Source organism: Danio rerio, chromosome 2 (genome assembly GCF_049306965.1).
Source record: "Danio rerio strain Tuebingen ecotype United States chromosome 2, GRCz12tu, whole genome shotgun sequence".
Taxonomy (NCBI): domain Eukaryota; kingdom Metazoa; phylum Chordata; class Actinopteri; order Cypriniformes; family Danionidae; genus Danio; species Danio rerio.
Window position 1 is genome coordinate 11,062,842 of NC_133177.1, and position 16,272 is coordinate 11,079,113.

At 33.7% G+C, this 16,272-nt stretch overlaps 1 protein-coding gene across 1 annotated transcript in view; it reads left to right on the forward strand.

The window, feature by feature from the left end:
* Window positions 1-3,369: 3,369 nt before the first annotated feature.
* Window positions 3,370-16,272, forward strand: part of dipk1aa (divergent protein kinase domain 1Aa) — a 45,400-nt gene continuing 32,497 nt past the window's right edge. Inside the window, 1 exon segment of the mRNA NM_001040354.1 lies at window positions 3,370-3,674. Coding sequence (NP_001035444.1) covers window positions 3,621-3,674 — 54 coding nt within the window. The 5' untranslated portion in view covers window positions 3,370-3,620.

A 16,272-nucleotide genomic window follows, 5' to 3' on the forward strand; every position in this document is an offset into this window, starting at 1 on the left:
TTAAAGATAAATAAATTAGTTTTTGTTTTTGCATTCGGTGCAATAAATTTGTTTTACATTTAGATAGAAAGTATAATAAATGCAACTAAAGTGCCTATACTTAAATGTTTCAAATAGTGAAACTTTTTTGAAAATGAAATATATGGGTGAAATAATGTGAAACAAAATAATGTTTATCACCTGTGATGAATTTGGATTTCTGCTTTCCAAGCCATCCCAGCATGGATCAACATTTTTTATATTTCTGATTACTTTATTAATATGATTGTTTGAATTCATTGAATGAATAAAGTGAACGCATTGCTTAAAATAAGAATGTTCAGTAAATTTGCCTGTCTCTTTGTACCTCTATCTTCAGGAGCCACCAAATTAGGTCAGAGGTCATGGAGACCTCAAGTGGAAATGAAGAGCTTGATGATTGAAAACAACTGTACAACTCCTATTTGTATTTTTTTAGCCAGTCAATACAATACAAATTAGCAATTACAAATATATTTGCAATTGCTAATTTGTATTGTATTTACTGGCTAAAGTGATTTTCATTCATTTATTCATTTTCTTGTCGGCTTAGTCCCTTTATTAATCCAGGGTCGCCACAGCGGAATGAACTGGCTACTTATCCAGCTACTTGCTGTGTGGCATCAGCAATACTGTGCCACTGCGTTGCCTAAAATGATTTTGATATTATTATTATGTGTTAATTCTGTTTGAAGTGATTTTATTTTTTATTCAAGACAGACTTGGGTATGTAATGTAGATTACACCGGTTTTTAACCAGTTTTGATAAAGAAGGCTGAGAGTACACTCAGCCTTGGGTAAGAAACAGATTGTACTTTAAGTGTGTGTGTGTGTTCTATTTGATTGTGGATCCTTTTCACAGATCTGGGATATAATGAGATATTGTTCAGAATTGTATGCACGCACCCACGTGAAAATTTTCCTAGTCTATCTGTGTTTTAACCAATAGGTTAAACACCTATATCACTCTAAAAAACGTTGAGTTATTTCTTCAACCCAATGGTTGAGGTAAACCTATTTGGTGCGTTGTTGAGTTATTTTTTAACCTATATTAGGTTATTTTATAATAACTCAATCATTTGGGTTAAATATTTGATACTTTGTTGGGTTACTTTTAACCTTTATTTGGTTATTTAGTTTATAACTCAACCAGTTGGGTTGTAATTTTGTATTTCAATAGTCAACTGATTTAACTGACACAGAACAGCTGCATTAATATGCGTACGTAATGTTGTTTTTGCCTTTTAAAGTTTATTTAAGCTCTAACGTAATAATATTGGGGTTATTTTTTTAATCAAATTGCCTCTCGTGTTTTTTCTTTTCCTATCACCAGCACTCTTAAATATTGATGATACAAATGCGTGCTTCATGGCCGATAAAACGCTTTCTCTATACCTCCCATGTTCATGTCTACAGTTTTTTGGGAGAAAATGATACACATATTTGGGATATTCGGCTGTCATTCTCACCTTTAGGACCCAGCGAAGACATTCATTTATTTACACAGCCATAATTCTAATAATAGTAGTACTTCAATTGTAATACCAGAATGGAAAAAAGAACATTTAATAAAAATAACCCAATGCATTAGGTTAAATTATATAACCCAATGCATTAGGTAAAAAATAACCCATAGTTGGGAAGGTGCTATAATAACCTATAGACATTGTGAGAGTATAAATGATGTTGATGTGTAATTGTGCAGAGCGACCAAGGAACTCATTGCAAGTGTTGAAGCTAGATTCTGCTGATGAAACTGCAAACTATCTTCAGTAAACTTTATTTATTGGAATCGCTAACTCTAGCTCTTCTTCACCTAAGAGACTGGTCATTCTTTGGGTTAAAACTGTAAATAATCCCTACCCCTGTAGCTACTTATTTAAAAAATATATACTTAATTTTATAATACTTCAAACTATTAAAAATGTCTCGTTGACAAATGGTTGAAAACAAGTGGTTTGAGGGTCGGCAATATATAAAGATTTAGAATGACTATGGGGTTTCACCATTTCAAACCTTTATTATAAAATCAAATGACTCTTGTTCTAAATATGCCTGACTAGATTATTTGATATGTAAAATAGGGCTGCACAAAATATAATTTAAGCATCAATGTCGCATTGTGATCATTCACAATAATCACATCGCAGGATATATGCAATGATAAGTTTGTTATATAATTTCTAATTTTCATGTGTTTTTGATGCCTGTGATTGTAAAATGATTTTAAACGCATTTAGTTATAAAATATTTTACCATTTGTGACCTTAACTATGATACATTTTATTGAATTATTTTTATTTTTATCATTTAGTTACTGTACTTGAATACTGTTAGACTCAGTAAACGATAAAACACTCTTTTAGTTGTATCATTTTCTTGATTGTGTTTACAGATAGTTATGTCGTGAAAGTACCCACAACACATGCAAATACAGAAATGCACTGCATAGCACAAACGAAAATGTGTCTGGGCACCCTAATAGGTTTAAAGATTGTTTATTAGATTTTATGGAGATGATCATCCCAACTGATTGAACATTATATATTCTTTCCAAATAATTATTAATTCATCTGGTGAAATTGTATTCATTTCACAATACATTTTGCAAAACAAAGAAATATTGCAATGTTCAATTTTTCCAATATCGTGCAGCCCTAGTATAAACTATAGCCTGTTCCTGTAGAGAAAAACATTTTAGTGGATGTCTTCAATAAATGTTGATGATGTATAAATAATAGTCTTGCTAAAATTTAAAGTTGTATTACCCTAAGATAGAGATCTTACATTAGCAATAACTTTTAGACTAAAAAAATAACAATATGGCCACAAAACCAATCTAATATAAAGGTATAGTCTTATATTTTTTGCCAATATTTATAGTAAAGATCCTGTTCCATTAAGATATTTTGTGATCATCTTACTGTGAACATATCAAAACTCAATATTTGGTTAGTAATGTGCATTTCTAAGCACTTACATTAAACAATTTGCTCAGAATTTTGCATTGCTGAATCCAATTTTCAGAAATTGTCCAAATCAGCTTTCAGGTTATTCATAAAGCTCATGGCTGTTTGTATGGCCCATACTCACGCTGACATATACAAACGGCAAACAGACATATTAACTGCACATGCGTATGTACAGTAGCGTTTAGATTTTATCATTAACAATAAGGTGTTTGTATGTGCAAATCATACCTCACAATATGAATTATGTACATCTGGTGTTCAACAGAGGGCGCCAGTAAACATGACGCACAGGTCTCCCAGGGAAAAAAAGCACTCCTTTAGGCAGAAATAGTGTACGCCTGCGCTCTTGACACGCCGCTGTCTCGCTGCTTTTAAACAGCTGCTCTTGAAAGTGTTAGCCGCTGGATGTCAACCAAGGCGACTCGAATGACATGAATTTCTGAAATAACATGCACATTTCCACGGTGGCCGTCGGGAAGTCGGATATCTGTGAGAGGATCTCGGCTTGTCCGCGTCATGTGTAGCGCGAGCCCAATGACTTGAAGTTCGCCGGGCATTATTTCATTTCATTCGGTATATGGAGACTCTGCTCTGGATCGCGCACAGGCTTTGAGATGATCCATTTCTGCGATGGCGAGGGGTCTGTTTTCACGGGCCTGGCTGTCAAAGACGCACCATTTTCAGGTAACAATCTGGCAAATTAATCTGCATTTCATGACGTTTGGATACCATCAATATATCAACGTATTATATTAACAGCGAGGATACATTTTAGCATCGGCGTTGGCTGACCTTTAATTTCCGCGATAATTATGTAATATATACAGAATTTAAATGTATTTAACGTGTTTAAATCATGTAACAGCTGCTTTGTTGATTGGTGAGCGTTGTCACAGTAACTCGCGACACGACAGCAGTTTTAAAACGTGTTTTTGACGTCATAAACATTTGGTCAGGGAATTTTTCGTTCTTATTTATGGAAATAGTTCCTACGTTTACCCTTGAGAGGAATGGGCTGCCTTGGGCTGCCCTGCTGTGAGATTAATCCCCTTCACTGGATGAAGTTGAACTGTGGTTTCATGGCAGCCTGCACAACTCCACAACAGGACTAAGAAGCTTAAACAGGAGCCAGGCTTATATGCAGGCTTATATGGTTTATATGTACACTAGAGGTGTGTAGCCTATTTCTATTTAAACAGACACTTCTTGAAGAAAAAAAAAACGCATATTTTATATAGACCACATCAATGTGGTCATGTCACGTTTCCTGCTTGTTGTTATGATTGATGCAATTCAATCATAACTTAACATTAAACAGCTATAAGTTCATAACATTATTTATCAATATGCAGACCTTCTTAGATTCCTAGAAGCTAAGGAAATTATATTATATATAATTATGTGCAATAGGAAATACGTTAGGACCATGGTTATTGTTTACATCCCTCAAAAGGTCTGTAAAATATTAATTCCTTGAATGATGTGTTAATGTGGTCATGTCATTGGCCCATGAACATTTGCTGCTTGTTGTCAAACTGTTTCATAACTATATCAAGATACAATTCAATCAAAACTTAACATTAAATAGCTATAATTTCATAATTTTATTTTTCAATATGCAGACCTTTATGGATTCTCGGAAGCCATGGAAATATAAATGTTCAACAAGGAAATGCGTTAGGATCATGATTATTGTTTTCATTCCTTAAATTGATCTATAAAATATTAATTCCTTGAATGATATTTCAAGGCAATTAGGCGTGAGTAGTTATGAAAAGAAGTTTATGCAGAGTCACATTTAGAACATTCGCTTACAACTTGCAAATAAGGATGTCATTATTTGTTTAGCATTTTTTTGTGTTTGATATTTTAAATAAATGAATTAAAGCCAAATTAAATGAATCATGCTTAATAGGACTTAATGATATTGGAAAAATCTCACATTGCGATTTTTGGTTTTCAGCTATATACAGTTGAAGTCAGAATTATTGGGCCCCCTGAATTATTAGCTCCCCTGTTTATTTTTTTTCCCCAATTTCTGTTTAATGGAGAGAATATTTTTTCAAACACATTTCTAAACATAATAGTTTTAATAACTCATTTCTGATTACTGATTAATTTTATATTTGCCATGATGACAGTAAATAATATTTTACTAGATATTTTTTAAGACACTTCTATACAGCTTAAAGTGACATTTAAAGGCTTAAGTAGGTTAATTAGGTTAACTAGGAAGGCAAGTTGTTGTATAATGATGGAAAAAAAATTAGCTTAAAGGGGTTAATAATTTTGTCCTTAAAATGGTGTTTAAAAAATTAAAAACTGCTTTTATTCTAGCCAAAATAAAACAAATATGACTTTCTCCAGAAAAAAAAAAATATTATCAGACATAATGTGAAAATTTTCTTGCTCTGTTAAACGTCATTCGGGAAATATTTAAAAAAGAAGAAGAAAAAAAAAAACTCAAGGGGGGCTAATAATTCTGACTTCAACTGTATATTGCAATATGAATACAATGCCCCCAAATGGCTTAAATAGCTCTATTTGGAGAGAAAATAAATTAATATAGATTGATTAGGGTGATTTTGTAAGGGTGTGAATCATGTATAAAATAATAAACATATTCCACGTAAGAGTAATAACAATAGAAAAAAGAAAAAAGTCAAATAAACAGTGCTTTATGGTTTAAGTAGAGTCAAACAGTATTCAGGTACAACAATTGAATAATAAAGAATAAAACAACACTGTATAGTCATTAAAATGTACAACATTTGTAACTTTTTTGTCATTAAATTCTTTAAAATGTCTGTAAAACAAATGCAAATGACAAAGATTCGCTCTGTTATGGTTATACTTTGCAGTGACTCCACAAATCTCATGTATTCTCAATTGTTGTGGTGATAAACTATAATCCTTCAACATTGCATATCCTGTGATGTGACTTGTGGACACACATTGCGATATCTATGCTGAAACGATATATTGTAAAACCCTACTGCTTATTTCAACTCTTCAGTCTGTGATTTAGGTGCATATTAATTCCTTTTCATTAAAAACACAACCTTCAGTTTGTCCTCTTCTATTTGTTTCCTCTTAATGCAGTTTAATAAAAATGAAAGCATACAGTATTTACTCATCCTTAGGTCATACAAGATTCAGGTGACACTTTTTTCTGAACATTAAAGAACATTTCTAGCTGAAACCGTGGTTGAGTCAAAAAAAAGAAAAAAAAAGAAGTTAAAAGCTACTGGCATTTTTGAGAGTCAAGAAAACAAAACAAAGGAAAAACAAAATAATACCAGTGGCTCCTGATTGATGTATGAAGTGAATTATGTACACTACCTGACAAATGTTTTATTGTCAATCCCAGTTGTAACGACAACAAATAATAACTGACTTCAAATAATAAATGACTTCTAGTTAATCATTTGGATAAGTGGAAGAAGGTAGAGTTTTCTGATGAATCATCTGTTGAACTGCATTCTAAATCATCACAAATACTGCAGAAGACCTAATGGGACCCGCATGGCCCAAGATTCTCACAGAAATCAGTCAAGTTTGGTGAAGGAAAAGTCATGATTTGGGGTTACATTCAGTATTGGGGCGTTTAAGAGATTTGTGGAGTGGATGGCAACATGCCTGAGGTATCAAGACATTTGTGCTGCCCATTACATTACAAACCACAGGAGAGGGCAAATTCATCAGCAGGATAGCACTCAATCTCAAATTTCAGCCTCAACATCAAAGTTCTTAAAAGCAAAGAAGGTCAAGGTACTCCAGGATTAGCCAGCCTAGTCACCAGACATGAACATTATTGAGCTTGTCTGGGGTAAGATGAAGGAGGTGGCATTGAAGATGAATCCAAAGAATCTTGATGAACTCTGGGAGTCCTGCAAGAACACTTTCTTTGTCATCCCAGATGACTTTATTAATAAGTTATTTGATTCATTGCAGAGATCTATTGATGCATTCCTCCAAGCTAATAAGAGTCATATACACAATATTCATTCTTTTTCCACTGCACAATGCCTTTATATTCTATACTGTACATTATCTCTGTTAAGTCACAAGACTTTTATCTAAGCAATGCCAGACCTTACTGTCCTAATTAAATAATTAAAAATCAAGGCTTGATCATATTTTATTTCGGTAAAATAAGCATAATCTAGAGGCCTTTGCCTTTCATACAAGACACTTCTGATACCAGATGATCAATTAGAAGTCAAGCCATCGTTTGTTGATTCGTAAAACTTAAATAGGCGTCAAGACCTTTGTCAGGTAGTGTATGTCATGTACTATCATTGCTGACTGTTGAGAAGTAAACACTCACAGAACTGATTGCAAAGAATAAAGGTAATAATCTAACTTGTGCACAATGTTTAGCTTCTTGCACTGCCCAACTGCTTTCTTCATTAGACCCCAGTGTAACATCAGGAACATTGTGTATTCATTGTACTTTGCCATTATATGAAGTTGTTTTATTTTTAGACTCTCAATAAGTTGATAAACGGTTACTTGCATAACCCATGGCCATAACTACAGCCATAATTACTACTGCCATAACTACTGCCATAATTTCTTGTTGATCTCGGATGGTCTAAGCATGCATAAATTAGCAGTATTATGTGGACTCTCCCTTTAATTTCTTTTTTAGGCAGACTCTAGCTAATTTTTTTCAGAACAAGAAGTTCAGAACAAAAAACGTTTTCATCTTTACAGTATATAATTATAATCTACTTCAAGCAAGTGATGAATTAGTCAGATTAGTTCTGATATTAGTTCTATAGTTAAATATAGAGAAATGTGAATTGATTGATATAACTAAAATAATATTAAATTAAATGAAAGTAATAATAATATAACTGTAAACAAAAGCAGAAGAATATATATATATATATATATATATATATATATATATATATATATATATATATATATATATATATATATATATATATATATATATATATATATATATTAATATATATATATTGCAATAATAATAATAATGATTAATACATGAAAACATAGCAAAAACTACGAAACTTTAGTCTGCCACTCTAAGAATTAAAACTACAGAAGGGCACAATATTGTATTCATGGTGTGTTCTTGCAGGTTGTGTAATTACTGGCATAATTATTCAGACAGTCATTTCAATTAAAGTCTTGCCATTTGGCTAAGACTGAAAATTTCAAAGGAAAGTTTTAAAAAAATAACATTGTTGTCAACACTGATGATGAGTTATAGCTCAACTTATAGCTCACTGTAAGCGTTTCAAGTTTGAGTCCTGACTCATAGACCTTTCTCAATTCCATACCTCTCTCTTTCCAACATTTGTATTGAATTTATTTTTGTTTTTCCAAAAGTTTTGTATTGATTTTAGGAGATTTTAACATGTACTACAGAAATCAAAACCAAACATTCATTCATTCAATTTCTTTTTGGCTTAGTTCCTTTATTGACCCAGCAGGGGCTCGAACCAGCAACCTTCTTGCTGTGAGGTGCTACCAACTGTGCAAGCGTGACATCCGAAAACCAAACATACAAATACTAATAATAATGCTAATAATAAATTTAAAAAGTGGAAAAAAAAAAAAAAAATATATATATATATATATATATAAATAAATATAAATAAATATAAATATATATATATATATATATATATATATATATATATATATATATATATATATATATATATATATATATATATATATATATATAATTTATATTAAATGCATGTATATACACATACAATATAAAGGTACATGATAACATCATATAACAACACAGGTATATCAATAGCAGGTGATAAAAGTTATACAGAGAAAAGATTTGTATCAGCTTCCTTCAGGACAAAGGGATTCCAAATTTTACACTTTTCAGGTTTTCTCTTGAATATACAAGTTAATGTTTTCAAAGCCATACACTAAGACCCGCAGCCATTGTCCAAAATTCGATCTTTCTTTATTTAAAAAAAAAAAGCTATTGTACATTTTGCATGTAATAAACAGAAATTTAACAGCTTCTTTTCTGAACTAGTAAAAGTGTTTGCAATAGGAAAAATATATAGAATACAAAGTTTTGGATATTTGGGTGTAGCCTGTTTCAATAGCATGGATAAAAAGTTTGGAATCTTCTCCCAAAAGTGTTCAACCAAAGCACACTTCCATAAACCATGATCTAGAGTTCTTTTTATTGCATTTTACAAATTTAACAGGAATATTTGGAGACAACTTGTGAAGTAATTCTGGAGTTATGTATTAGGGTTGGGTTGATGGACGATATCATCGACTATCATCGATGGCGGAAAGACATCATGATGCTGAGCCGGCATTGTCCACCCTGCCCTGTTGCAGCAGCAACCCGCATACAAAAAACACATACTTAATCCCTGTTTACACTAATACGTCTTCGTTTTAAAATGGCATTTTAGAATGAAAACGCTAGTGTTTTACCTTGCGATCCTGAACGACTGTCTGCCCACAATATACTGCTGAAAACGCATATCATGTGACCACACACACACACACACACACACACACACACACACACACACACACACACACACACACACACACACACACACACACACATACACAACATACACATACACACACTCTGACATGCAAACACGTCTGAGCTCCAGGCAGTCTGTATGAGGTGCTATGAGCACAAAAACCCTAGAGAGCAGTGCACGTCGGACAGTTTGTCAAGGATGGATTGGATCGCTTCTCACTATAGTTGTTAAACGTGATATTTAATTAATCTTGTCTCTATCTGACGACTTTTCTGTCTTTTGAATCTATCAGGTAACATGTCACAGCATCAGTACACTGCTTCAATCATTCGCTTTCACACATTTACTTAGTACTTTTAGTGAAAACCTCAGATACTGTTGGTTGGTTGCGCACCATTTTTACCAATCGAGTTTGTCGACGCCATTATAAAGCCACAGAATACTTTGCCTATTCATGCCAGAGACCCGAGAAAAAAGTGATTGACAGGTAGTCATTTGTGTGTAACTTATCTTTATTTATTTATGATTTGGTTATGGGTAAAACAAAGACCATGCGGGTCAGGTAGATAAAATGGTAGGCTACAAATAATTAACTTGTTATGAATTAATTATTTTATTCATAAATAACGAATTTACCACCGCCTACAACCACTATGGCATCGTCCATCGTGATGTTTCACATTAGACATCGTACGATGCCAAATTGGTTGACATTTCCCAACCCTGTGATGTGTAGTCTCATATTCCATTTTTATTGCAGAAGTTTGAATCTCTCTTTCCAAATCTACTCCTTGCCAACATACTGTCCTGTCATCTAGGGCTGTGCAATTAATCGAAAATCCGATTTCGATGTTGGCTTCTAATGATTATGAAAACAAATTAATCAAGATAAATGATTATTGCATCATGTACCGCCCCCTTTCCAGTTGTACACATTTGTTGCTCTGCAAAGCTCAGTTCCACGTGAAAATGACTAAAAGCATGTATCACCTTGGAATTACAAGGTTCTGTCTGCGCTCGGAATGATTTTGATATATTAAGCTTCAAAGTTTTTGCATTCCATATAGCAAACAGTATATGTGTAAAAGTTTTCTTTTATACATTAACATGACAGAGACCCTAAATGAACTCCAATTGTACATTATCAAAATTCTCTTACATTTGCAAAAATGGGTAAAAACAAACAAGGCGAATGCAGATAGAACGTTCTCATTCTGAAAAGTCATTTTCCTCTTGAAATTATAAGGTTCTATCAGGCAGATTATTAAATAAAGCATTAGTCACTAGTTTTTGCTTTCTATAACATTTATTTAATGATTTAGGATAAATATTTTTTTCTTGTACAAATTAAGCATACAAGGCTGTGCTAAATATTTTATCCAGTGCAGCTGTTAATTTTATGTAAATAATATGGGAATATGCATTGAATTTTATGCTTAATATGAACTATTAAATTATATTTATTGAATTATATGCTCCTATGAATTAAATTGAGTATTTGCCCTTCAAGGCTTAATAACAAATTAAAGAACTTTCAACGAAAATGAGTTTAATAACCCCTAAAAGTGTTTCACTGTCTATATATATACACATGCAAATAAAAATATTTTTACTTTTCTTTTTCGACAATGTAAAATTTTATCTCAATGTCAAAAATGCTTCTGAATCGTTCAGTTTCTTCGCAATTTTGTGTGGTGCGGCATTATTTAGTCAACTCTGATTTTCTTTGTATTTTTTTTGGTCTTTCCTGCTGTCAATGGAGCAGTGCATCGAAATGACAAAGAAAGCTGATCGTGATTGGTCCTCGTGCGTGCATTCGAAATGCTGATTGGCTCACAGAAAGAACCATAGAGCCAAGCTAGAGTTCCACTTTGTAGATAAAACCCTTTTTGTTTTTTAAATAAAAAGTCTTAAAATGTATACAACTTATAAAATCAATAACTTAATTTTGACGAAAATGTCAAACAGAACCTTATAATTCTAAGGAGACGATATGTTGCATGTGGAATATATAAATTGTTTGTAACCGTTTTGCAGACTTACATTTTTTCAGTGCAATATATACAAAAAAAAAAAGCAGAGAAAGTCTCTACAAATAGTGCATTTTTAATAATAAGGGAATTCTGAGTTGAATGAAGTATTATGATATATAACATAGTATTTCTGACAATTTGCTTTATTTAGAGTTATGAATTAATATAGTATCGCAATACTACTTTGTATCGTGATACTTCAGCTGGTATAGTATTGTGGCCTGAATTGATGGCATTGTGACATAGTATACACTGTAAAATAAGTTGGGTTTCACACAATCGATTTGACATAAAGGAATTAAATTAATTTATTAATGTTTACAAATTTAATTGAACTGAACATAAAACAGTTCTTGCAAAAAAACCCTCAAGAATGATGTTGTTTCAGATAATTTTAAATATGTAGTTTGAACAAACAGCAAACAGTTTTTTTTCAGTAATTGGATTGTTACTCACCATTTGCTCACACTCAAGTGGCTGTAAACGTTTATGAATTTCTTTCTTCTGTTGAAAAAAGGTTGGAAAAAATCAACCATTGACATCCCTTGTAGGAACAAAAATGCTATCAAATTAGGGCTGCACAATATTTCATTTCAGCATCGATATTCAATGTGATCATTTGCAATAGTTGAACCTGGATTAATTTCACATGTTTTTCCTGAAGCCCATGACTGTGTGAGGGTTTTAAAAACATTCAGGCATAAGAAATTGTACCTTTGACAAATTAACGATTGATTTTATGGAATTGTTTATAAAACGAACACTATGTAGTAATATTTTACATTTAATTATTAAATCACTCAATACAGTTCAAAGACTCTATTATTGAGTTCTTTATTGAATTCATCAATTCTCGTGGATGCTTTGTTATATTTTATACACTCCCTTACAGAATCATTCACATCAATCAAAATCATAAATTCTTTCCAATGAGTTATTCAACTGATCTAGTGAAATTATATCCATATGGCAATATACTCATTAATTTTTTATATTTTTGGCTTCAGTCACCAACTTATCCAGCATATGTTTTTACGCAGCGGATGCCCTCCTAGCTGCAACCCATCATGGGGAAACATCCATACACGCTCATTCACATACATACACTATGGACAGTTTTAGCAGTTTTAGGAAACCCATGCAAACGCGGGGAGAACATGCAAACTCCACACAGAAATGCCAACTGACCCAGCCGAGGCTCGAACCAGCGACCTTCTTGTTGTAAGGCAACAGCACTACCTACTGCGCCACCGCATCACCCCTATTGCAATCTATATTGCTAAGGAAAAATAAAAATCAGATTTTAGATTTTTCCGTTATCATTCCATAATTTGTGTTAACAGAATAAAGAAACAGGTTTGGAAATGGTGGCATAATTTAAAAGTTTGGGTTACTGTGCCTTTAAAATCGGAAGCTCTGTTCAAAACGATTCTCTGTTCATCTGTTCTTTCATAAATAAATGAATACTCTATAGCCTCGTCCTGTAAGCTCGTAATTAATAATGAAAATGGGAATGAAAGCAAACGTTAGTAAATGTTTTATCACTTAAAATTAATAAATAAAATGGTGGATAATAGATGACGGCGTCACAGTGGGTAGCACGATTGGGAAAAATCTTAAATCTGATTTTTTTTACTCTGCAATATATATTGCAATAGGGGCGATGCGGTGGCGCAGTAGATAATGCTGTCGACTCACAGCAAGAAGGTGACTGGTTTGAGTCCCAGCAGGATCATTGGCATTTCTGTGTTGAGTTTGCATGTTCTTCCCGTGTCAGCGTGGGTTTTCTTCGGGTGCTCCGGTTTCCCCCACAGTCCAAAGACATGTGCGATATGTGAATTGAATAAGCTAAATTGGCCGTAGGGTGTGCATGTGTGTAAATGTGACAGTTTATGGGTGTGTCCCAGTGTTGGGTTGCGGCTGGAAGGGCATCCACTGGATAAGTTTTTGGTTTATTCCGCTGTGGCGGATTAATAGAGGGACTAAGCCGAAAAGAATATTAATGAATGAATAGTAAATGATGAAACCTCTGCCTTTTTTCTCTGTTGAATAACTTAAACGGATTAATTGTTCACCACAAAATGGTTGTGCTATATTGCCAAATTTAATTTCATGCTGACTTTGAAACAAAAATGTATGTATTTAACACTTACTGGTTTTATTTATTTGGGGAAGCTTACACAAGAGAACAAGAAAACAAGGAAAAAGTGTTCCAGGTAGGGCTGGAGGATATTGGAAAAGTCTGATTTTGGGATATTTTATTTTTCTGCAATTTTAAATATTGCGATATGAATACAGTTTCAGAAGATGGTTTGAATGGCACTATTTGGTGATTTTCTGGAGTCTAACAGTATTCGGGTACAGAAATTAAACAATCAAATTGCAAAAAAAAACAAACAAACAAAAAAAAAACTTACTTTTTGTTTTGCTTCTAGTCCAAATATAAAAATAAATAAATAAATCTTAAACCAAGTAAAAATATTCTTTAGTTTTTACCATCAGAAGAAGTGGGTGATAATAAATTTTTTCTTGTTTGAAGGAAATTATCTACCTGTGAATTGTAGATATTTGGACAAGAAACAAGACAAAATTTCTAAGAAAGAAATGTTTTTTTTTTTTTTGCTTAAATTCCATATAAATACATTGATTAAATACAATTGACCCTTCACACAAGCCACACCCAAAAACTGCCACCCACCAATCGTGGCTTAGCAACCGTAGCTACACGCAGGGGCTCTGTCAAGCTTTCGAGCGAGGGAAACAGGCCAGAGCGTTGTGCATGTTGATTGTGCAAATCTGACACCCAATATCCTTAAAGTTTGGACAGGGTGGTGGAATTTTTTTCCCTTTTCAAAACATAAAACCCAAGAGGAGAAATGCCAGCATGGATCAAACTCTGTGAGGGGCGCTATAGGAGTCGAGTTAAATTGGTTTTGTATTCGATATTCCTGACACATTCAGTGATAGACAGACGGCAATAACTCACACTCCTCTTACCCTAAACAGATCTAAACTGTGTTCCCTACAAAAATACAAAGCAGGTTATGTGTCGCAGCTGTCTTTTTCATTTTTTTCGCTCGATATTATGAGCACTGCTCCGTTTAAGCCTTCGTCATAGTAGTCATACTAATAGCAATCCTATTCCCATCCGTTTCAAGCTACGAATATTTGAAACTACATATCAACAGAACAAAACAAAGATATGATCACAATCTGAGCACTTGTGATCAATATATTTCATCCGCAGCTGTGTAATTCATAAGCCTCGATGTCCATGTCAGAGCTACAGTTGGCTGATGTTTTCGTCTGTCTTTTGGAGATTCAGTCATTAGTGACGATGTTATAGCAGGTTAGTGTCTACTTTTATATCTGGTGCCTGATTAATATTTGCTGGTAGGGAAAATCTATCTGGTCACTTCTGCTATTTATACTTTAACTTGCATTTCAATTTATTTATTTCTTCCACTTGTCTGCAAATTAGAACAGAAACAGTATAAAGAGCACAAAAACATAGGTATAGACAGTGATGGGTATACATCGTTATGGGTCAATGATGCTAATGTTCGACACAAATCCATCAATTTCCCCTTTCTGGCTGTTCTTTCTATGAATGAATAGAAGCACTGTCCATGAGTGTTTCCTCATCTGTTAGTAACGCTGTATTTCATTGCACAACAATTAATCTATCTGACTTTTTGGCTAAAAATAGAGAAATCACAGTTTAATTTGTTATTATTAGGTTATTTGTTAATTTCCCCTCTCCTGCTGTGGATGAACTGAGCCGTTGAATGGTCAGCGTATGAGGCGGCTAGGCTAAGCTAGCTTTAATTTTGATTAAGTTATTCTCTAATCGGTTGCCTATTATGTGGTGAATATACCCATGATATGCATACTACAGACTTTTTTTGTCTGGCTTTCTCAGATATCTCACTTGTTCGCCGAAAATGACTAATTAATCCCTGGCAATGTCTGACACCGGCGCAACACATTGTAATAGACGTCTCAAGCACGAAAGCTTGACAGGTGTAGCAACAGTAACCAAGGAGGGCGGGGCTGAGCGAAAGGTCAATTTTGTAGCTCTTAGTCAACTATAATCCAGACTTGGCATTGCATTTCTTTGCGATGTGACTATTGGGTATGTACAGATACTTAAATGCTTAAAACGATATATTGTGCTGCCCTAATTCCAGGTGTCAGATATGATAAGGTTATGCCACTTCATAAAGCAATAATAAATGTTGTATATCACAGATGAAGTGAGATCAGGGGCGTCGCTAGACCCCCAGTAAAAATAGCCAGTGCCCCAGATAAATCCTTTGAGATACGATTTACTTTACATGCAAGTGTATTAATTAAAAGTGGTTATCCCAGAATAAAGATGTTATTCTCTATGTACAACAGGCTTGGGCGGTATCCAAATTTTCATACCGTCTAACTTTCTCCCTATTTTACCCCGATATTAGGTATTACTGTGCATAATAAAAAAAAATATGACGTAAGGCTCAGACAGCGTCAGCAAACTGTCAGCTTGTGCCTAAACCATTCAGAAACTGAATACCGTATATGCGACCTTAGGTTCGTGGTCACCTGTTTGTCTTGTTCGTATTAGAGATCTGTGCTGGATGCTCTCTCTCTCTGTGTCTGAGCTTTACTCGGAAATTCGTTACCGCACTGCAAGAGATCTGGTTGGCTCCTGTGGTACAGCAGAGAAAACTCAGGTCCTAT